At 51.8% G+C, this 25119-nt stretch overlaps 1 protein-coding gene across 2 annotated transcripts in view; it reads left to right on the top strand.

Moving 5' to 3' along the window:
• LOC105832625 (dual specificity protein phosphatase 3) overlaps positions 1-25119 on the top strand; it is a 66743-nt gene that overhangs the window by 29604 nt on the left and 12020 nt on the right. For both annotated transcript variants that reach the window (XM_036287840.1, XM_036287841.1), the window contains one exon: positions 24742-24920. In XM_036287840.1, coding sequence (XP_036143733.1) covers positions 24742-24920 — 179 coding nt within the window. The remainder of the gene's footprint in view (positions 1-24741; positions 24921-25119) is intronic.

Here is a 25119-nt window from a genome sequence, read left to right as displayed (position 1 = left end):
GAACTACCGGCATGCGACCCATCGATGTTACGCCTGCAATCGCTAAAAAACTCTTAACCACGGTGTATAGTCACATAAAAATTGCGGCACCCGCGCGATTTAAAGTCGGTGACTCGGTGCGTGTCAGCAAATTCAAAACTGTTTTTGAGAAGGGTTATACACCAAATTGGACTACGGAGATATTTAAAATTATTAAAGTACAGCGTACCAATCCTGTGACATATGTACTGGAAGATTCCTGTGGAAAACCTATCGCTGGAGGATTTTACGAATATGAGCTGCAGCGTGTTGCAAATCCTGACGTGTATCTCGTTGAAAAAATATTGCGCAGAAAAGGAGATGAGATTTATGTCAAGTGGCTGGGATTCGATGGATCGCATAATTCATGGATACATACAGACACTGTTATTTAATCCAATAAAAATTGTTTTTATTATATTCACATAAAAGTACAATTTAACCAAATACATTATTATATTAATTTTATATTATGTGAGATTTCTTTATCATTCCTTTATCATTCCTTCCTTAATACATTTTTATTAATACATGTTTTTAACATAAAAATATATATAATTATTTTTAATGTAAAATGTGCATGTAATTTAAAAGCTATATAATGTTAAAGATATTATAGTGGTATTCGATAATGTCCCCACGGTAACGTTTCAACTGAATCGGGTATAAGGTATCTCTTGTCATCATATGGACTTAGAGCGATTTTCGTTTCGGACACCGTATATACTTTATGTAGCTTGGATCTTATACATGATTGGCTACGCGTCATCTCGATGTCATCTCTCAAACACTGGGTATAATCATCAAATGTTATGGTTCGCGTTACTACATTATTCTTGACACCTTTTGCCTTTTTAGTGTCCTTCTTTCCATCTACCTTTAACGCATACATCTTTGCTCTAAGTCCAACGAACTCAGTCATTATCACGCCATTATTCTCATCTTTCATCAAGCCCGGAACTTCTTTATTCTCGAGAGGCATACCGTACGCGTTGTCGACCGGATAATCGCTTGTGTCGAACCTAGCAATATCACGTTTCATCGTCTCGTAAATATCCTCGCACTCGACGAGGTATATGAGACTGTCGGTGTCGGTATACATGACTCTACATTTGTCACGATACAGAGGTAGCATATACTCGTGGTGAAATTCATATAGACACGTCTTAGAAATATCTAGGATACACATGCCTACGTAAATCGGCTTATATAATTTCACCTCGAGTTTTCTAAGTTCAACGGCGATTAAATTTTCTGCAAAAACACTTCGACTATGAAAATTTGGTTTCGCGATCATTGTCTCCGCACCATACCGCCCTACCCATTTTGTCAACAACTTAACGTCAACATGATTGCGCACATTCTCCATGGTTTTACCAAACACCGCATTATTCATTAATTTATACAAGTTTTTTTCGAAATAATTTTTGGCGAGTGTCCGGAATTGTGTATTTAACTCTATGTATTTACAGAGCCATGGAGATTGTGCGAATTGTAATATACGGTGTATCTTTGCTATACGAAGACCGTGACGCATGCACTGCTGCAGGTTGCGGTAATGTATGACGTAACGTTCCTTATCATACAGCGTAGCGAGAAGTTTACATTCACGCTTGCCTGGCGGTTTATCGCGTGTTGGGCAAAAAGGTAGGTCAGCGTGCTCGTCGTGAAGGTCTCGGGGATACTCGAGATCAACTTCGAGAATGTATCCCGTTGGTGAATCAGCAGCGATCGCATTTATGTCAAAATTCGAGACTTCGATCCATTGAAATTCCCCATATGGCAGCGGTTGACACATCGCCCAACCATACAAATTATTAACGTCAAAATACATAAGATATGAGGATGGTTTCGATGGGTCGTACGACTGCATGTATTTGTTGTTAGCCTGTGCATATCTGCCTGAACATTGACTGAGACCGCCGCGTATACCGCGTTCGATGAACATTACCATGTCAATGTCAGTAAGCAGTTCGAAAGTAATTTTTGTATATTTTAACATAGCGTCCCACGTGTATCCGGGGAGAGTGTAATAATGTGCTGGATCGAGACCGTAACTTTCTAAGCATTTATCGCGAAAATTTTCAAAAATGTCAGCTAACAATAACACATCCGTTTTCAAATATAGATCGCTGTATTCACCCAACGTTCGAACGGAGAATCGCTTCCAGACATTCTCAGCGTGCATGTAATCGCTCTCGGATACAGTATCGGAGGTCAGGGAACTGAAAAATGTTTCGCGCGGCGGTAAACACGTGTCCTGCAGCTTGTTGACGCAGTCAACGTACTCATACGGAAATACACCTTTTCGTGTCAATAAATCAAAATCCTCGTTAGATAAGTGTAAAAATTCGAAACGTACAATTTTTAATTTTTCTTTGCCTAGAAATGATGCCAATTTTTCGAGACTAGTATTTAAAAATTTATATGAATCTATGTACCGTAATTTTATGTAATTGTGTGGATCTAATTTATCGGCTGTGTCTACGACATGTTTTGTAAAAGAAATACACTTTTCTTTTGTGATGGGAAGTACGTCGGTCTTCCTTTTGAAGGCTGTGGTTATTTTTTTTATAATGAAATGCGAATCGTATCCAGATAAGTTATGAAAAATAATTGGCATGTATGATGCATTTCGATAATTTAAATTACAGAGAGAATGTGCAGGACCGCGGTAACGACCAGTCAAATGACAATGATCGCGCACCCGCGTATCATCCGACGCTAATGGCTTATCGCATATGACACCGCGTCGCGCTATGGTATGCTTCCAATTGTTCCACCGATAACGTTTCCATGGGGATATTAGTTGATAAACGAGTCTTAACATTATATGCTAATTCTTCAAGTTGTTTAGTGAACCACGCGACGCAATCTTTATCGCGCCGAAACCGGTACGTGGATAACGTGTCGTCGTATGAGCATCGCACGTAATACCCGATGCTGAATACCTCCTGTTGTTGATATGTGTACGACGCTTGCTCTGTATCATGTTGCGTCTTCCGCAGCACACACTCGAGGTCCGCGTAGACGATAAAGGGCACTCGTTCTTTGTGGTTTATATTCCGGAAATTCAACCACTTGTCGTCTTCGGCAGGCAATGTGATAGCGCAGTCGTTCATCCTCTGACAGTCTACAGCGTGTGATTGCAACCTCTCGCATGATGAAAAATAGTGCAAGCACCTGTAAAAATAATTTAAAAAAATTTTAATTATTTATTTTGCTAGATCATAAAACTATTTTTTACATAAGAATATAGTATACATACCGATCGCAAATGTATTTCTTGTGCTCCTTTTTACTCAGTTGGGAGCCGATGAGGCGGGGCAGATTTTTTATCCACACAAAGTTGCCCACGCTGTCTTCATGCGGATTTTGCACGTATAATAAATTGACATGCTTCTCTTTCTTGTCATTGAAGAGCCGCAGCGGAAGAATCTTTAGCATTGCCATTTCCTTTTTCATCCCGTAGACGTTGATCGATATATTGTTAAGACTCTCAAATTTTCCAATGTTTTTTACTGTAACGGGAAACGCAATGTCATCAAACTTTAGGACTGTTGTATAATGTGGATATGACGATTCCAATCCTGTGTTTCTTTCAGCAGGTTGTAGAGCGGCGACCACTGACTACGCGAAGCATGCATTGTCCTTTGAATTAACGTTCACTACTGCACGCTTCATCATTATTTCTCGCGGTAATGTCACGTAACACCCCGCGTGTAGAGGATTGTACTTATTTATATTTATAATCAAATTGAGAATTCGCGATAGCGCTTACCCGCTATCTCGTTCTTGAAACTCTTCGAGTGATGCTAATGTGGGCTCGATAACGCGTCGCTCGTACCACTTGTCCAAGTCCGATGTTTGGAATAGTTCACAATTTTTAGTGTTTATACTTTTGTTGGCATGTTTATCACCCGTTACAAACACGCCGTTGAATGCTGTATTCACTTTTACACTGTTGTGTTCCTCTAGAGCGTTTCGCATTCGCTCGAGCACTGTATCGCCTGCATCTTCTAAAAACGTTCGCGGTTCAATATAGTTTGTATTTATCACTGCACCTGTCTGAATGCGATTCTCGAACGCTGTATCTATCTCTCGCCACATGAGTTTGTTCGCGTTATTACTAGTGCTCGCGTAATTACCACCTACATGCACGAACGTCTTTGAAATTGTGTCTTTTCACCTTCGAGTCGCGCGATCCTCGCCACCAACGATTGTCTTTGTCCGACGGCAAGCCGAGGACGCTTTATGCGGCTATGTTCCTCAAGCTGTTGTATAATCTCGTCGCATCGCTGCAACCACATAAAACACTCGCCCAAAGTAGTGACTCCATTTGCTTGCTCCAACAGCTCGCGTTCCACTTGCTCGAAATTATTCTCCATTTTTATCACTGTTGTCTTTTTATCACTGTTTTAAAACAACACCATACAATCTTCAACAGGACACTCGCATGTAGTTTCGTAGCACCTAATGCAGAATTGAAATTTGTCTTGAATTTCAAACTGCATTAGCTTGCTTTGTCTTTCACACCGAATATAAGAACATATTTCCTTCTCTTGCTCAGACAGAACGTATTCATCCTCATTATTGTTCAAAAGATTTGAAAATTCGTGGTAAGTACGCAGCATTTTCTTTACATAGGGATTCTCAGTATCATAAGCAAAGTGGGACGTTATTGCTATCACTTCGATATACCTTCCAACACCTGCTGGTATCTCAATGAGGTGGTAACAGCATTCCTGAGTCTTTTCTACGATTTGTTTTGCTATATCATATTCATTATCATCGGTGTCAATCGAATTGAGTATCTTTCTATATAATTTACGCTTTATATGATGAGGCCAGTTATGAACAAATTGGTCGTGTATGTAAACTTCCTGTATTACGGTGCGTTCATGCGTTCCGCGTATACCGAGTTCTCGATCACGTAGAAATTGCACTGGTGATATTCTCTGCACATCCTTTCGTTTTTCGGAATAATCATTATTGTTAAGAACATAAATGGCATCTTCTACGATATCGTCATTCATATTATAATAATGTAGTTTTTATACTAAGAAGTCTCTACTGTGTGCACACTGAACACAAATTGCACTGAATTATTACTCCGGATTGATGACGGTTTCAACTTGCACTCGGATCTTAAACTTCGCATCAAATGCGATATTATGCGCTTTCCGACCGCTTATATATTTTTTATATCTCTTCATTTTCTTTGTCTTAACATCGGTGCTTGACCTCTGAAAGATTTGCATTATTTGAATGTGCGATTCTGAATGATCTCATCAAGAAAGTATCAAATGATTTATGTACGTGCCTAAAACATATTTTTGTTACAGCAGCCGTACATCGGCGCTTGATCTCTGCAAGATTTGCATTATTTGAATGTGCGATTTTCGTATGATCTCATCAGTAAATATCAAATGTACATGCCTAAAACATTTTATTACAGCAGCCGTACATCGGCGCTTGATCTCTCAAAGATTCACATTATTTGAATGTATGATTTTTGTATGATCTCATCAGTAAGTATCAAATATACATGCCTAAAACATATTTTGTCACAGCAGCTGTATATCGGCGCTTGACCTCTCAAAGATTCACATTATTTGAATGTGTGATTTTCGTATAATCTCATCAGTAAGTATCAAATGTATGTGCCTAAAACATATTTTGCCGCAGCAGCCGTACATCGGCGCTTGACCTCTGAAACGTTGGTCATCTTTGAATGTGTAAAGTTTGAAATAGTGATTGTCCCCTCTACTGAGATGTGTGAAGGGCGTGCAATATAAGAAGAGTTCTGACAACGGTATCACATCAGTTAATCAGCGGAATACGGACGGTAAAGTTCCAATTTTGCATTAGTTAATTAAAAGAAGTCGGAGTTTCCCCTGAAAATGAACTATTACGTTCCGATTCAGCAAAATGAAACGTGTGATAAACCGTAAGTATTTCTTAAATTAATTAAATCAAATTTTGTTACATATTTAATTGGATTTTATTTTTTATATCTTGCAACATTTTTTCTTTACAGAACAATGTCGCAGCCGCGTCATACTCCACGCATTCTGGGGAGGAAATTTGCTTTGACGGCTACATTCTACAAATATTTGAATATAGGAATCAGTGTGGGACTTGAGCCTTTTGTAGAGATGATTCTTGGTGACAACAAGGGCAATGAGATACCGCTGTCACGTGATACCTGGGTAATAATGATTGAGAAACGGACAGATATCGAGCAACTCCTGCAGTCGACAACCGCTACATCGTTGTGGATTAATGATCTTTTCATCGAAGTCGTTAAAATACGTAACGAGAGTATCATAAAATTCACTTTAAATAACAAAATTATGTACATGAAACCATCGACTGTGCAATTTTTACTAAATCTTGAAGATGTTATCAATAATGCATATTTTAAGTTATGGCATGATATGCATATAGTAAAAGAACGATATAATCAATTTGTAAACTGTTTGCGGCGAAATAATATTCATAACAAGTGTGATGCAGTCAAATTGTTAAATGAAATATGTGTAAAAACTTTGCTCGTAGATTGCGAACTGATGGTTTATGCATCAGACAATATTGTATACGACGCGTTACAAAAGGAATAAATGAAAAAATTTATAAATAATTATTATAACTTATTTTCTCTCTTCCCTATTCCTTTGCGGTATAATGGCGTGCGCAGAACCGAGTAGGAGGTACATAGATAAGATGAGTGGGAACGCATGTATGTAACTGCATATGAAAGAACGCAACGAATGAAAGAGAAAGAGCGAGAGAATGATAAAACTGTATGGCTGGAAATATCGCGTACGGATGAGAGAGAGAGAGAGAGACAGATTCAGAATAGAGGGAGAGAGCGAGCACCGCAGCAATGGCTGCTACAACAGCGGCGGACGGCGGCGGCGGGCGGGCGGCAGCGGCGGCGGTCGCGTACCCCGATTTCCCCTCTCCCGCTCCCGGGTCACGGACCCGAAAATACCGCGTCAGCAATTTCCGCACTGCGACCGCGGACCCGAAAATACCGCGTCAGCAATTTCCGCACCGCGAGATCCTTCTCCCCGCGTGACGTCATACCCCTGCGCCTACGGGTACCCCCCGCACACCCACACCTCCCTCGGAGCCCCGTAGTTAGAACCGGCCTAGTATTAACTACTCGTTTAAATAGTTTGCCGGCCTCGTCGAACAGAAAAATTGGCCTATACGCAGAGGGCATCCCGCCCTTCTTGCTCTCTTTGGGTAGGAGCACCAGCTTGGCCTCCTTCCAGACTGAGGAGAAACAGCCGACCCGCATGCAAGCGGAGTACAGCCGCGCCACTCGACGGCCCCACCCGGACCGAATGGCCAGAGCCAGGACCCGTCCGGGGACCCCGTCAGGGCCGAGCGCCTATCCTTCTGACCGTCCTGAGGAGCTCCCGGCGTTGACGTCCCGTACCTCCTCGTCTCCGGTATTATCTCTACGGTCATCGGGGCACGACGGAAGGGAGCCGGCCGGGGGCAGCGCTCCTCCTCCATCCGGGAAGAGGGAGCCCACCACCCAGCTAACCAACCCCAGCTCCAATGTCTCCGTCAATGGGGGGGCCCACGGTTTGAGCTTTTTCATGGCCGCTTTATACGGGTGCCCCCACGGATTCGCCTCGAGGGAAAAAATCCGTATTTTTTCCTTTTTTTTTTTGTTTTACGAGGTGGGAATGCATTTACGTATACCCCCGCCGCTGATAACTTACGGGCGGGGGTTATGTGGGACTCACGGATTTGCGATTGGGGAGGCTAAGTTCTTCCCGACCGCGTGCAATACCCGTACTACCCACTAAACCTACTTCGGATGGCCTTAACGGCGCGATATGGGGACCCACCGGGAATCGCTGTCCAGCATAACTGCCGGTGGGCCCCCCGCGCCGACGCGCCTTGAGCACGCGCGTCGCGTCGGGCGAGCGGGGCGGGCGTCTCCGAGTACTGGAGAGCCCCGCTCACCCGACTGGTCCTTTGTTTGGACTGGCCGTTGACTGAGAGGGGCGGGAAGGAGACCGTCGTCGTTTCTAGTCTCTCCCAGCTGCCACCTTTTTTCTTTCCCCCTTTGTCTACGACGCGTGGAGGGGAGAGAGACGGGGAACCGGCGTTGGGCGTTCCGTCCTCCGGGTATTTTGCGCGCCGGGGGAGTCGGGGGCAGGGGCGGGCATTGCTTCGGGCAGCCTCAATCCCCCAGCGGCGACCCGCGGCACACCTATGCAGCGGGCGGATGTTGTTATGTCGGTCCGGGGGAGGGGGAGGGCCGTGACTATCGGCCCGCCTCCCCAGTCCCCCCCGGATCAGACTATTCTCACTGTTCGCGCGCGCCAACCTCGCACTCAACTCGAGGCCGACGCGCTCGCGACTCCTCCCCCGTCGCCGTCGTCTGGGGGGCGTCCTCGTCTTTTCCCCGCCTCCGACGGCCCAAACGGGGCCCCCACTGGGGGGGGTCCCACCCTCCTTTTTGTATTTTTATTTTTATTTTTTTGATTAGTTCCTTGCATGTAACCTTTTTTTTACGAGGGGAATGCAGTTTACGCATACCCTCGCCCCGGGGAAGAGACGAAGGTTATGTGGGACTCGTCGCCACGCAACAAGGCGCGACGACATACCCACTAAACTCCTCGGTGGTTGCCTGCCTCTGGGGCAATCGGTGGACCACGGGATCACCGAAGTATGCAACCGCGGTCCACCGTAAGCCCCGAATGCCCCCCCTCGGCCCTCAAACCATTAGAGCGTGGGAGCATTGCCGCATGGGGGGCCAATCCCTGAGGAGCGGCTGGGTTTCCCCGGCCGCCCCTCTACGTCGTGTGTGTGTACAAGAACGGGAGACGCAACCACTCGCCTCCCGCCCCCCGTCCCGGGACAGCTATGGAGGGGTGACCTCCTTTTGGACACGTAACGATTGGACACCGCTCGATTGGACACGCACGATTGGACACGCACGATTGGACACCACACGATTGGACACCGCACGATTGGACACCGCACGATTGGACACCGCATTATTGGACACCGCACGATTGGACACCGCATTATTGGACACCGCACGATTGGACACCGCATTATTGGACACCGCATTATTGGACACCGCACGATTGGACACAGCACGATTGGACACCGCATTATTGGACACCGCAGTCTTCTAGTGAATAACATTTATATATCATATGACAGATTATCTAAGCTTAGAAATATCTGGCAGAAAAAAGCTTCGATTTGCCAGAAAAAAAATTGAATTTTAAATATCTATATACGTATTTTTAGGAGCATCTCGTTTTGCGTGGAAAGTTTCAAACCTATGTGGTGCAGAAAATGCTCGCACGCACACACACACACACACACACACGGGGGGGTGCAAGGGGGGCCTTCGGCCCCCCCTCCCGCACCCACCCCGTCCAAGTCGCTAACCCATGCAAACTGTATTAGAAATCTGCATACACACACGTAAATGTGTGTGTGTGTCCAATTGTACGGTGTCCAATAATGCGGTGTCCAATAATGCGGTGTCCAATAATGCGGTGTCCAATAATGCGGTGTCCAATAATGCGGTGTCCAATAATGCGGTGTCCAATAATGCGGTGTCCAATCGTGCGGTGTCCAATAATGCGGTGTCCAATAATGCGGTGTCCAATCGTGCGGTGTCCAATCGTGCAGTGTCCAATAATGCGGTGTCCAATCGTGCGGTGTCCAATCGTGCGGTGTCCAATCGTGCGGTGTCCAATCGTGCGTGTCCAATCGTGCGTGTCCAATCGAGCGGTGTCCAATCGTTACGTGTCCAAACGGGATACTCCCCTATGGAGTTGGGACGGGCCGTGTTCCCTCACGGTCCGCCCCGGCTGCCCTTGGAGGGAGCGAAGAAGCCGACTAGGGAACTCTCCCGTACGCCGCTTTTCTTCGCCTCCCCCTCGTTCTGCGACATAACTTCCTCGCAAAAGGAGGCCATCGCCTTTCAGGCCCTTTCGTCGCCCACTATGGCAGCCACCACGGCGGGCAACGAGAGCCCCCTCCTCACCGAAATGGCCAGGACACGGCGCCGCTGTGTCCACGCGAGGCACACTTGTAAGGTGTGCAGCGCCGTGTCCCGTGCCGCCCCGCAATGGTGACACCGAGGGTCGACCGCTTTCCCGATCCAGTGCAGGTACTCCCCGAAGCATCCATGCCCCAGGAGCACCTGCACCATCTTAAACGTAAGGGGCCCGTAAGCCCGACCCACCCAGTCTGAGAGGACCGAGCGGACCGCCCCGACGAACCCCAGACCCCCCCTCGCCCGAGCGAGTCGCTCGGACCAGAGGTCTAGCGATCGCCTGGAGATTCCAGACCTTGACAGCCCTCGGCGCCGGGGTGACACCATCCCGGCGGAGGGACGCTTGCCATTCATAACGGTTAGCGTACTCCTCCGCCAGGATGTCCCAAGGGAGCACCCCCGACGCCGCGCACACCGCCTCCCCGGGGGCGGTGCGGTACGCTCGTGCGAGCCGGATAGCCAATCGGCGCTGCTCAGATCTCATAATCTGAGCGTTGCGCCGATCAGCCCGCAGCTCTACCCACCACACGGGCGCACCATAAAGCGCCACGCTCGTTACCACCCCCGCGTAGAGACGGCGCGCTCCATCCCTCGGCCCCCCGAGGTTAAGCATTAGCCTTCTCAGTGAGGAGAAAATAGCCCTCAGTCGGAGGGCCAGGCTGCTGAAGTGGTCTCGGAAGCTCCAGCGGCTGTCGAGAACGAGACCCAGGTACTTTATCCGGGTTCCGATCCCGACCCGGGTACCCCCCACCCGAGGCCCAGCGAATCAGATCGCCTCGGTTTTGTGAAGGGCCACCCTCAGCCCCAGTTCCGTGATCCAGTCGACCATCAGCGTCACCGATCTGGACGCCAGCTGGCCGACACCCTCCTAGTCATCCCCGGTGGCGACCACCAGCGTGTCATCAGCCTAACACACCAGCTTGGCGCCACCAGAGATGTAGCCCCGCAGAACCCAGTTGTACGCCAGGTTCCACAGTAACGGCCCTAACACCGATCCCTGCCGACCCCCTCGAGATCGTACTACCGTCCCGCCTGACATACGGGATGGACCGGCGACTGAGATAGTCCCCGACCACCCTCCTCAGGTAGGGAGGCACCCCAAATCACTCGAGGGCCTCCCGGATCTGGCCCCAAGGCAGGGTGTTGAACGGTTGACTTAGCGCAGTCGCCCTTTTCTCCAGACGCGGGGCCAGCCGGCGGAAGTGCTCGCCGAAGCTCCAGGTACCGTCCAGGATCAGACCCAGGTACTTCACGTACAGCCCGATCCGGACGGGGGTGTCGCCAACGAGAACCCAGGGCCTCTCGTGTGGCGGGGGACCACCCCTGACGGAAGCCCTGTGGAAGTACAGGGCCTCCGTCTTGCGCCGCGCCACTTCGAGGCATCTAACCTAACCCTAACCTTTTTTTTTTGTTTTGCGCGGATGAGGGAAATCTTCAAAAGACACCCGAGGGCCCGTACCCCCGGGTAGTGTGGGATTCTACGCCAGCTCCTGGTCGTAACTAGTGCCAACGTAGCCTACCCACTAAAACCTTCACCCAGTCGTCTTCTCTACCTCGGATCTATATCAGGAGTTTCCCCGGTATTGGCAGAAGGCCATTTCATCAGTGGAAATTCCTATGAGATCCATGGAGATTAATTCTTCTCTGAACTCACACACGCAATATACACTAAATCTTATTAATATATTTACATTTTCCAAAGCAATTAACCATCAGGAAGGCCGAATGGCCTCGGTGACAAGTCATCGTGACCTATCGGTCCCTCCCAATGTTTACATATACGTAATATGTACTTATTTGCGCTAGTGATAGGGACCAGCCAATCCCCAGGTAGCTCGGGAGTGGGGGTACGCCAAGCCCCGGGTATGGATTAGTCCATACCCCCCTGCACAAACATGGCAAATCATTATTTGCCTATCTTAGTCATTATTATATTCCTTTCCCTTTCTCTCTCTTTTTCCTCTTCTTCCTTTCTGGTCATGACTGTTTCGCAAAAACAGACCATGGCGTTCCAGCCATCTTCAACCGTTAACATTGCTAATATTATTGCTCTGAGGGAGAGATCCTCACCGACTATTCTTTTTAGATTAACTCGGTACTCGTCCCATTCATCGCATAGTGCGAGAGTGTGGTGAGCATCATCAACGTCTGCTCCACAGTGTCTGCAGTGTTGCGATACACTACGGTTTATTTTAAATAAGAAATAGCTGAAACAGCCATGACCAGACAGAACCTGTGTTAACCTGAAGGTTAACTGGTCCCCACCACTCCTGGAGTACCACAATTCTAAATTTGGCAGAATCGCCTCTCGTATCTCGCGTCCAGGAGCGTTTGGGCCTAGTTTTTCCAATCTTTGCTTTCATTCCGATATTGCCTTATTTCTTTCTTTCTCTTTGATTAATTTTTTACTTATTAAGGAAATTTGATTGCCTAGGTTACTATGTACATGTATTCTCTTATATATATTATATAGTTTCTTTGCTAGTATATCTACCGGAAGTAATCTTGCCAGTATAATAGCTACATCGTAAGCTATTGTGCGGTATCCCGCCACTACCTTTATAGCAAGTATACGCTGCAATCTCCTAAACTCTAGTTTTATCTTCTTGTCTTTATAGACCCTATTCATCCAAATAGGAGCCCCATACGGACCGAGTGAGCGATCTCCGCGTATAGTCGCCGGCATCTCTCACTCGGTCCCCTTATATTTTTCATTAATCTGGACAATGACAGTATTATATTTTCCGCTTTGGGTAGGACCGACCGGAAGTGCTTTATGAACGACCATTTACTGTCTATGATAAGTCCTTAGATAGATATTTCATATTTCTAGAAGATTTTACGTATTCCTTATCGATTCTAATTTCAAGATCTATGTAATCATATGTGTATCTGAACCTAACCCTAACCTAACCTTTTTTTTTTGCGCGGATGAGGGAAATCTTCAAAAGACACCCGAGGGTCCGTACCCCCGGGTAGTGTGGGATTCTACGCCAGCTCCTAGTCGTAACTAGTGCCAACGTAGCCTACTCACTAAAACCCTCACCCAATCGTCTACTCTACCTCAGACCTATTAGAATCCCTCCTGGCATTAGCTGATGGCTATTTCATCAAGAGGGGTTCCGGTCTGCGGAGACCTTTTTTTTTTTTTTAAACTCCTCTACCTCATTCAGAAAAACCCAATTATTTTTTCGCTACTACCATATGCCTCCCCGCATTAGTGCCGGTGAAAGCCAACCAATCCCTATTTAGCTCGGGAGTGGGGGTGCGCTAAGCCCCGGATAGTTATCCTATCCCCCTGCACGTGATTGCGAATTTATTAATTCGCCAATGAATATAATTATTTTCTACTATCAACTGTCTTATTGCTTTTTCTCTAACCCTTTCTTCCTCTTCCTTATCAGACATAACTCCCTCACAAAAACTGAGCACGGCTGCCCAGCCAGACTCATCTTTTAACATAGTAGTAATTACTTCCTTGAGAGTCAAATCATCTCCAATAACCCCTCTAAGTTCTGCGCGTCGCTCAGCCCACTCCTCACAGTATTCTAGAGTGTGCTGTGCGTCATCGACATCATCCCCACAAAAACGGCAATGTGGAGAGATCTCCCTTCTGATCTTAAATAAAAAGCCGCTGAAGCAGCCGTGTCCAGTCAGGATTTGGGTCATTCTATATGTTAGCTGGCTTTCCCCTGCTCTATCCATCCATATTTCAAAACTTGGTAGAATAGCATTCCTAACCCTTACTTCTGATTCACTTGGTCCTATTTCCTCTAGCCTATTTCTTCATATTTCCATAACATTTAATTCTTCCTGTTCTCGTATCATTTTCCTATCTAGTTGGGTCGTTATACGGCCCTCATCTCTTTCTATCTTAATCCTATCGTAAATTCGCTTAAATTTCATTGCCATTAAATCCGCCGGTAGAAGGCGCGCGAGCAGCAAAGCCACATCATACGAAACTGTTCGATAGGCCGCAATTACTCTAATCGCAACCTTCCGCTGAATCCTCCTGATCTCTCGCTTCACCCCCTCGCTCCTTGTATATTACGTTTGCCCATATCGGCGATCCATACATTAGAATTGAGTGGGCCACGCTAGCATAGAGTCTCCTACACCTCTCGCTTGGCCCTCTCAAATTCCTCATCAACCTAGAAAGCAGCGAAACGACGCTATCCATCCGCGGTAGAATTCTATTGAAATGTTGGACAAATGTCCACTTTTGGTCAATGATTAACCCTAGGTAATTAATACTATTCAATGCCCGAATCCGTGACTCACCAACTCTGATGACTGTGTCCAACAAGGCATTAGAGTTTTTACACGAAAAAACTGTTATTTCCGTTTTGTTTGAGGCCATTTTTAGGCCCAGTTTATTGCAGATCGAATCCAAAGCCAACTCCGCTCTCAATGTCGCTATTCGAATATCCCTATCCGCTACTAGAACCAAAGTATCATCTGCAAAGCAGATGGTTTCAACATTCTCCGGTAAGGGCAATTCCAGAATAGCATTAAAAGCTATAATCCACAATAGGGGGCCAAGTGCAGAGCCCTGTGGGACTCCACACATTACTTTTCTCTCTATCTTATTTCCCTTACCATCAATGTAAGTTACCATCCTATTACTTAAATATGCATAAAGAATTCTCCGTAGATAGGGCGGTAAATTCTTCCTTTCAGCTGCTTCATGTATAACTTTCCACGGTAATGAATTGAACGCGTTTGAGATATCTAAGCTAATCATTATTACTACCCAATCATCACTAATTCATTCATCGACCATACTTTTGATCTTTCCAATGGCGTTAATTGTGGATCTTTCCTTCCTGAATCCAAACTGCCGATCCGACAGTCCTCCTGTCTCATTTAAGAACTTTACCATTCTATATCCAATCAGCCTTTCGAAGAATTTACCGGCCTCACTGATAAGGCATATCGGTTTATAGGAGTTAGGTAAGCCATCTTGTTTATTAGGCTTTTTTATTAATGTCAAGATTGCCTTTTTCCATTTCCGAGGAAAAAATCCCTCTTTTAAGCATAAATTAAAACTCCTCTTCCAGTACTCCATAAGAGGACCAAAAGTGCATTTCAACACCAATCCATGGATTCCATCAGGGCCAGGAGTCTTTTTTGAACTGGTAGATTTGACAATCCTAGCCGCCTCGACTGCCGAGACCTCTAAGTCTTCTGTCCAGTCAACCTCAATTGGTGGTTGCACTGTCTCTCTGTTTGTGGGAAACAGTCCGTCCACAATCTTACTTACAAGTTCCCGGTCTAAAGCCCGGGTTACAGGAGTCGTGTACTGCCTCAATTTATTTAGAACAATCTTATACGGTTTTCCCCACGGATCTCGATCTATGGAGTTCAGGAGCTCCTGCCATGCTTCAGCCTTAGATTTCTTTATAGCCAATCGCAGAGCCTTCCTGGCTGCCTTAAGTCTTTTGTCTAATCTCTGCTGCTCTTCTTTCGGTGCCTTCCCTCTTGCTCTTGTCGCCGTTCTCCAAGCCTTATTGCTCGTTTTCCTCAGATCCGCTATCTCTAGATTCCATCAATAGGCTGGTAATGTCCTAGCACCACCCTTAAGCCCGTTCATAGACCTATTGGAGATAACTTTTAAGAACTTATCAAGCTTATCTGCTCATTTTGCAGCACTCAAGTCGACACTTGGAGCTGGCCAACCCAGTACATATGCCGCCGCCATCATCAAGTCGTAATTTAGCGAGGACAAGCTCCACCCTACTGTAGCATTAGAAATAGATTGTCGTCGTCGCGTACTTCTACTCCAATAATGAAATAAATGAGACAGTGGTCGGACAGAGAGTCCTCCTCCATCTCCCTGTACCACTGAATTCTATCCATTCTCACCGCCCTGTTGACAATCGTAAGATCAACCACCGATCTGCCTCGCGGGTGAATGCACGTATATTCCTTTGCGACGTTAACCACAATTAGATCCAGGTTGTCAAGCCAATCCTCCATGAGATTACCTCTTTCATTTATACCAGTATCCCATGTAGGTGCTCTCGCGTTAAAGTCACCTATGATAGTTAATGGGCTACTTCTATACTTATTAACTATGGTCGCCAGTCTTGTTAAAAAGTTGTCAAAGTCTCTGAGTCTCCTGTTAGGTGAGAAATAGACTCCCAGGATTAAACATTTGCCTGCCTGAAGCAGAACATAACCATTTCCTTTCTCTAGTACCGTAAAGAATGCCTGAATATTAGGGCTCTGCCACATTATAGCCACATCAGGATTTGCTCCCAAAAAAGAATGCCAGTTGGCACTATTGGGAGCTCTGTATGGCTCTATAAGTACAAGAATGTTGTAATCCGAATTTCTTAACTTTTTTATTACTAAATCCTGTGAGGCCATGGTGTGATTGCAGTTTAGCTGCATAATTTTAATTAGGGGTATGAATGTTACTGCCAATCTGAGCGTCCTCCGTCGCTCCTAGCTCCATCGAACCCTAACCTTTTTTTTTTTAACGTAGTGGAAATCCTCATGGATCCCCGGGCCTCCGGAACTAGCCCGGGGTATGTCGGACTCCCGCCCCCTTGGGTGCGAATCGGACCCTTGCGGTCTCGCACCCTCGGAGTGCAACGGGCGGACCTACCGACTAAAACCACTCCGGATGGCCGTCTGGGCGTTTCGTCGGGCTCCCCGGGAACCGCTGTAGCATTACTTCCGGGGAGCCCGCGCCCCATGGGTCCTACGGGACCCTTCGTCCCACGGAGGGACGGGAGAGGGACAGAACCCCTCCCGACCCGAGGGGGGGCCATCTACCCCCCGGGGGTCTACCTCTCGTCGGGGGAGGTCGGCCGAGCGGGGATCCCGGTCCCCACCCCGAACTTGTCGCGAATGCCGCCTCCCCCGGTCGCGCACCCCTCCCACCGCCCCTCTACGAGGGGGGGAGTTCAGAGGGAGAGGCGCGCGACTACAGGCCTCTCGCCCGTGTCCCAACACCACCGGGACCGGGCGGAGGGGGGCGGATGAACGGGCGAGCGGCGCCACGCGCCGCGCCGGCCCCCCCCATCCGCCTACACACCCCGGCCAGGGCCGACCACAACGACGCGGGCCAAGGGAGGGCGGGGGGGCGCCGCCGCCGTCGACGCGACCGGCACGGCGCCACCCAGCCCACCCCATCACTCGACGCCGCCGCTCCCAACCCCGAGCGGCGGGTCCCAGGCAGGGGAGGCGAGGGGAGGGAGGAAGGCGCCGGGTCCGCCCCTCCGTGAAAGAGGCGCGCGGGCCCGGGCGCCAGACGCCCACGCTCCCCCCCCACCGATCATCCCACGTCCGGGCCCTCGATCGCGCGAGCGAGGGCCCCGCCCCAACCATCCAACAGGGGGGGGGGGCAGCAAACGAGGGGAAGACCGGACGCTAGTCGCGCCCGGCAGTCCCCCCCCCGCAGCCCTCCCGTGTCGTCATCCATCTCCCCTCCGGGTGATCCCCGCATCCCTGAGATGCGCCGGGACCCCCCGGAGGTAACGGCGACGGCGGCGGCCCTCGTCGCCGCCCCGCCCGCCCGCTGAGGGCGAGGAGGGCGGACTCACCTCCCCCCTCCTTACCCTCTCGTCCGCCTCCCTCCGCTCCATGATCACGGAGCAGAAGGAGGCGAACGCCCTGCAATTTTCCCGGAAGGCGATCGCCGCCCTCGCGACCGCCCCCAGGAGAGGTCCGACGGGCGAATGGCTTCCACCATCGCCCGTCTCGCCTCGTGCGTGGGACACGCCGACAGGGCGTGCTGCGCCGAGTCGGCCGCGTCCCCGCACTGGTGGCAGCCGGTGCCGCCCTCCCTGCCTATGCGGCACAGGTAGTCCCCGAAGCACCCGTGCCCGGAGACCACCTGCGCCACGTGGAAGGTGATCCTCCCCCTCGCGACGTCGACCCACTGATCCAACAGCGGGCCGACCGCCTCGACTGTCCTCCGGCCGTAGCGGAGGTCCCCCGCCAGGAGCCGGCGCTTCCACCGCGCCATCATCTCCCGGCGGGCGGCCCCCTTTGCCTCACCGACGGCCCTCGCGGTCACCTCCCCTCCCTCGCGCAGCCTCGCCGCCCTGAGGGCCCAGTACGCGTTGGCCCTAGCCAGCGCGATCAGGTCCCAGGGCGGGACACACGCGAGGACGGCACCCGCCGCCACCGCCACCGTGCGGTACGACCTGGACAGACGAACGGCCATCCTGCGCTCGGCCGAGCGCAGGGGGGCCATCGCCCGGTCCAGGTCGACACCTCTTCCCTCCCGGGCCCAGATTGGCGCTCCGTAGAGCGCCATGGAGAGGACCACCGACGCGTACAGCCGCCGGGTCCCCCCCTGGGCCCCCCACGTTGGGGAGGAGCCGCGACAGCGCCGCCGCAGCCCCCCCCAAGCGAGGCGCGAGGCGTGCGAAGTGCTCGCGGTACCGCCCGCGGTCGTCCAACACCAGGCCCAGGTACCGGATGGAGCGGCCTATCTCCACGCGGCCACCCTTCACCCGGACAAACCCGGGCCTCGCCCTCCCCGGGCCGAAGGCCACCGCCTCGGTCTTGTCGACCGAGACGCGAAGGTCTAGGGCCCCGATGCGTCCGACCACGGCGGCAACAGCATCGCTCGCCCGCGCCTCCGCCACCCATCTCTCTTCCCCGGTTGCCAGGACCAGTGTGTCGTCCGCGTAACACACGACCCGACAACCGGGGGGCAGGGGGACCCTGAGGACACTGTCGAACGCGAGGATCCACAGGAGCGGCCCCAACACCGACCCCTGCGGAACCCCGCGCGTCACCGGAACCCGGCGAACCGGCTCGCCGGGCCCCGCCCCCACCAACAGCCACCTATTGGAGAGATAACTCCGCACCACCCTACGGAGGTACGGAGGCACCCCCCCTCCTCAGTGCCCCCCTGATGTGGCACCAGGGGAGGGAGTTGAAAGCGTTTTTGATGTCTAGGGACACCGCGATCAACCCCCCCCCCTCCTCCATGCCACGGGCCACCATCGACTCCACCTCCCCGATGGCGTCGATGGTGGACCTCCCCCGTCTGAAGCCGAACTGGGACTCGTGCAGTCCACGAGTCCCGTCGGCCTCCAGACACCGCGTGATCCGCGAGGCCAATACCCTCTCGAGCACCTTCGCCCAACAGGCAGATCGGGCGGTAGCCCGAGGGGTCTCCGGGCGGTCTGCCCTTTTTTGGCAGGAGCACGAGGCGCGCCTCCTTCCACACCTCGGGGAAGACCCCCTCCTCCAGGCATACGTCGTACGCCCGGCGGAGGGGGCCCCCCAGCAGGCCGCCGGAACAGGCGATCACCCGCCCGGGGATGCCCTCCGGCCCGGGGGCCTTCACCCCCCCGCCTCGGAGTCGCCTGATGGCCTCGCGGATTTCGCTCGCGGAGACCCTCCACCCCTCGCCGTCCGGGGGGGCCCCCGTCGGCCCCGCCCAGACGGCGACGGCCCGGCCTCCGCCGGGTCCGACGGGAAGAGAGTCTCCACGATCTCCCTCATTGGGTCCCCTCCTCCCCCGCCCCGCGGGGGAGGAGGGGCCCCGCCCCCCCGCACCATTTTACCCATGACGATCCGGTAGGGTCTCCCCCACGGATCGTCGTCGATGGTACGGAGGAGCTCCCCCCAGGCCCTACTTTTGGCCGCGCCTATCGCGCGGCCGAGAAGCCTCCTTGCGGCCCTGTACCCATCCCAGGCCTCCTCGACGGCGGCGAGGAGCCCGGGCGACGGGGAGGAACCTCTTCTCCTTTTGGCTCTCGTCCAGCCCCTTCTGGCCCGGACTGCATCCCTCCGCAGTCCGGCTAGCTCGTCAGACCACCAGTACACCGACCGCCGGAGCTGTCGCCCCACCCTGGGCATGGCGAAGTCGCACGGCCGGGTGAGGAGACTCGTCAGGGCGCGCGCCCTGCACTCCGCGCGGTCCGCCCCGGGGGGAGGATCCCCGGCACCCGACCACACCCCGGCCTCGAGGAAGCCGTGGAGCCGGTCCTCGTCCAGCTTTCCCACGGCCCACCTCTTAAACGGTCCGGGCGCGTCCCGGCGCCGGTCCGTCCGTCCCCCGGGGGCACCCCCCCGCCCACCGTCATATCCATCTCGATATACCGGTGGTCCGACAGTGTTTCGACGTCGCCCACGACGCGCCAGTCCCTAATCCAGGGACGCGCGGAGGGGGAAGCCCACGTGAGATCCACGATAGACACCCCCCTCCACGCCACGCACGTCGGGACTCCGCCGTCGTTGAGCAGGACGAGGCCAAGCTCCGCCGCCCAGTGCTCGACGACCTCCCCTCTGACATCGGTGCGTGGGGAACCCCAAGACGCGGCTTTGGCGTTGAAGTCCCCCGCCACCAGGGTCGGCCGTTCCAGGGAGGCTCGAATACGAGCCCCCAGCTCGTCCAGCTGTTGCTGGACCCGCCGAAGAGGCCAAGAGGGAGGGAGGTACACCGCCACGATGTCCACCTCCCTCCCCCGGGCCCACACGTAGGAGGCCCTCTTCCCCCCCATCGCGAACGCGACAGCGGCACCGCGCGGCCAAGTAATCGCCACGGTGCCGCCGTCGTTGCGGAGCCAGACGGGGTCCCCCAGCGGGACCCGGTACGGCTCCGCGACCACCCTGACCGCCCCGCCGCGCTCCAGAAGCCGCTGCACAAACAGATCCTGGGCGCGGCGGGCGTGGTTAAGGTTCGCCTGGACGACCCTAAGGCGCATTATGGGCCCCCCACCGCCAGGCGCCCCCCATTGACGGTGACGATCCGGTTCGCCGCCGCCAAGGGGCATCGCGCCCAGACGGTGAGGAGGCCGCCTGGGGCCCTCCTGGGCTCGCCCAGCTTTACGTCCCCTACGGGACACCCACCCCCGTCGGCCACCGCCCGCCTAATCTCGTCGGGCGTGACCGACTCCTCAAGGCCACCCAGCCTAAGTTCGGCCATTTTGACCGGCTGGGTGACCCTGACCTCCTCCCTCCCGCTCAGCACTTGGCGGAGTTTTTCCGCCAACCGGTCGGCTCCGCCCTGGCCGTCCCTGTTAGGGACCTCCAGGAGCAGAGCCCCGGTCTGCGCCTTCCTGGGCCTCACCTCGGAGACCCCCAGGTCGGCCAGGTCTATCTTCGACCTGGCCTCCCTCAGAGTCTCCGCGTAGGCCCCATCCCCGCAGGTGATGACTACTGCCCGGGTGGCCGGCGACCTCCTCGCCTTACCACCCGGCGCGCGTCGCCCCGCCCCGCTGGCAGCAGCCGCCGGGGGGGCCGGAGGCACCGGAGCCCCCCGCCCACTCCCGGCAGCGCCGCTCCCACCTTGTCGGGCAGCGACACCCCGGGCCCCCGAGGGGGCGGCAGAGGCGACGCTCGCGTACGAGCGAGCCGCCCCGCTGCCCCCCCGCGGAACCGGGGCGGGGACCGGGACGGGCCCAGGAGCCCGACCCCGCCCCCGCCGGCGCGAGGCCACGGACCAGCCGCCCCCCGCGCCGGAGGCCGCCCCGCCCAGGACCGCCGCCCAACGGCCCGCGGACCCCGGGCGGCGGCCCCGACCGGAGCGGCAGGACCAGCGGCGCCCACACCCGGGCTCCCCGATCCTCCGCTCCTCTTTTTCTTCTTCTTCCTCTTTTTCCTTTCGCGGCTCTCACCGCCGCCGCCCCCACTCACGGGAGGAGGAGGAGGAGGAGCCCGCACCGCCCCGCCGGCAACGGGGAGGGAAGGGCCGCCCCGCGGACCAGCCGCGGGCGGCCCACCCCCTCCGACGCCGGCGGGCCCCCCGACCCGCAGCCGCGGCCGCCACTCCCGGCCTCCCGGACAGCCATCTTTCAAAGATGGCGTTCAGCCGGGCCATGACGGCCGCCTCGAGGTCAACCCCGGCGAGCCTGCGCCCAATCTGGGCGTCTACGGCTCCCTCGTCCGGGATTTCCCTCTTTTTTTCTTCCAGCATGGGGGAAGCGAGCGGGGGGAGCGCGACCATCCCGTCGCCGCCCCCGCCGCCGGGGTCCCCTCCCTACCTTACGGGTTCCCCTGTTCGGGACGGGCCCGCCAACGTCCCCCCCGCCGAAAGCGGCGGGGAAGGGGGCGGGTCCACGTCCATCTCCGTGCGTCCCTCGGCGCACGGCAGGGAGAGCCGTATCTCGCGGGTCACCCCATGCGGGGACGGCGACCTAATCCTAGCGGCCGCCTGCCGCCGCTCCCGGGACGGCAGCTCGGCCGCCCTGTCCCGGAGGGCCCGGATTTCCTCCCTGAGTTGGCCGCTCTCTTTCCGAGCGGCATCCAACTCCTTTCTGAGAGCGGCCATCTCGTCGGCCGCCCTCTCCTCCGGCGGTTTCTGAGCCTGCAGTGACAGCAGCGTAGCACACGCCGCCGCCCTGCAGGTCTCCTCCCGTATCCGCTTCGCTACGGTGCTTTTGAGGCCCCTTGATATGCTGGTGCACTTCAGCACCGCCTCCACACTCGTAGCGACAGCCGCCGCCAAATCGTTCACCGGGGCCCTCTGGTACTCCTCGGCAAACTTTTCCATTATACTGGACCCCTGCCTCCGGAGCCTCTCCGAGAGCTCGGTGACGGGGTCCAGTATGGCCCTCTCCTCCTCAAGGGCCATCTCCCTACGGCAGACATCCACCAGGCGCACCTTGGCCTGTGCCATCTGCGCATAGTCGCCAGTGGTGGCAGGTCTGCCCCTCCCCCTTCTCTTCTCCCCCCTTTCGACCGGGCCTCCCCCGCTCACGGACGGCTCGCCGCCGCTGTCTGACACGATGTCCGAAATCTTGGCCACCGTGGAGACAAACGACGGTGCGGGTGAGACGCCTCCCTCCCTGCCGCCCTCGGCAGTCTCCACCCGAGCCGTCTTCCTAGAGCGGCCCTCGTCGGCCCGGGACTCGTCCTCCGACCCCGAGTCCCCGGGCATCTCCGCTAAGCGCTTACCTCTACTCCTTCCCGATCCCAAAGACATTTTGAAAAGAAAAATGTTAAGGATCCCACTCCCCATCACGGCTCCGCCGACCGGGCGTGCCCTCACCCGCCCGAGGACCAATAAATTGGCCCCCAGACGGGACCCCGAGTTCCCCCGGGGGGCCGGCAACCTAACCTAATCTAACCTAACCTAACCTAACCTAACTCTAACCCAAACATTTTAAATTTGCTATTTGGCCACAATTTCAAACCTAATGTCGCAAACCTTTGTGGTAGAGTACAAGCGTAGACGTCGTTTCGCTCTGTAAGCAGGGGGAGGAGGGTGGACCCCGCTACACGTGGAAAGTTAGAAACTCACTTGATATACTCCTATACTGTAACTTTTTGCTAACAACTTTTTAACGAATCATGAGCGACGGCTAAAATTTTTTAAAGTTCACTCAGAAGGATGACCTTGATAACATATGTTAATCATTGACATTAAGGCCAAGGTCATTGGGGCGGGCTCCCCTGATTGGTATATTTACCAATATTTTAAACAGTTTTATAGCTATGTCTCAAAGGCTTCTACAAATGCAGCAATTTAAAATGATTATTTATTAAACCACGTATTACATTTTGCATTTCTTTGCAATATACATTGTTTTTTTTACATATTTTTTGTGTACATTTTTTTAATAACGCATTTTTCAATATTGATATATAAGGTTACTTGTATTAATTATTAATTTATTACTATATTTTAGATCAGTATTTCTTAGAAGTGTATTTCTTTAGAACACTGTATTTCTTTACTTATTAAATTATGGTCGATTAAATAATTTGTTAATTGTTCCTTATTGTGTGTGTGTGTGTGTGTGTGTGTGTGTGTGTGTGTGTGTGTGTGTGTGTGTGTGTGTGTGTGTCTGCGCATGCTCAAGTCATTACATTTCGTCGGTATGACAGGTTTTATAACCTAATAGTTGTCAACTCTTACTGGTAATAACTTTCTTCGCGAGGCAGAGCGACGCTTTTTTCTGTCAGATGCGTGTTCTACGCACAAAAACAATATTGTTAAGTTTTAACCAATTTGGTCAAAAGTGAGCTCTCCTTAAGTATTACCTTAATGTTTTTCACTAGAAGACTGTGCGGTGTCCTATCGTGCCATGTCCAATAATGCGGTGTCCAATATAGTTACTGTGTTTAGTTACTGGACAGTTACTGGAGTAACTATATGGTGTTGAAATGTACGGTGTACAACTTTGCGGTGTACAACTTTACAGTGTACAACTTTGCGGTATACAACTTCGCGATGTACAACTTTGTGGTATAGAAATATACGGTATACAATTTTGCGGTGTACAACTTTATGGTGTACAACTTTGCGATGTAGAACTTTACGGTGTACAACTTTGGGGTCTACAACTTTCCGGTGTAGAAATGTACAGTGTACAACTTTACGGTGTACAATTTTATGATGTATAATTTGCGATGTATAACTTTGCGGTGTACAATTTTACGATGTAGAAATGTACGGTGCACATTTTTAACGTGTTCAAAATTTATGTCCCGTGTGTCCAAAATTCCTGTGTCCAAATGAATCACGTTCATCTAAATCGTGTATATTATTTTGTGTCCATTTGCAATGTGTCTATCTGGACTGTGTTCCACTTGGACACAGTGCAGTGAAGGCCACTTCGATTTTGACACCGATTTGTGCTTAATAACTCAAAATGAATAAGATATCATGATGTGGTACAAACCAATTTTTTGTGCGACTGTTTTATTTTTGTATTTTCTATAATAATTATTTTATGTATATTTTGAATTTTTAGACATTATTTGAAAGAGAAACTACAGAACATCAATTAACATCAGCTATTTTAGCAACAAAAGTACTTCCATTTAAACCTTTACCTGGATTTGATTCTAATATTGATAATCCGCACTATTATCGTGCTCAACAAGAAATTGATTGTGATGAAGTATATGCTGGAATATATATCGGTGATGGGTAAGTGTAAAAGAAGATGCATTATTAAATATTGCTACAATGTTACAGGAATATTTCAATAGTGCGTAATATTACAAATGTTGAGCTAATGTTGTTGAAATATTAAGATAATATTTTATAGGATTTTACTGTAGAAATATTGTTAACAGAAATACAAAATTAAAATATCCAGAAAATATTCTGCAACAGAAACTAATTT

Source organism: Monomorium pharaonis, chromosome 6 (genome assembly GCF_013373865.1).
Source record: "Monomorium pharaonis isolate MP-MQ-018 chromosome 6, ASM1337386v2, whole genome shotgun sequence".
NCBI lineage: Eukaryota > Metazoa > Arthropoda > Insecta > Hymenoptera > Formicidae > Monomorium > Monomorium pharaonis.
This window is presented reverse-complemented; position numbering and strand designations above follow the sequence as displayed.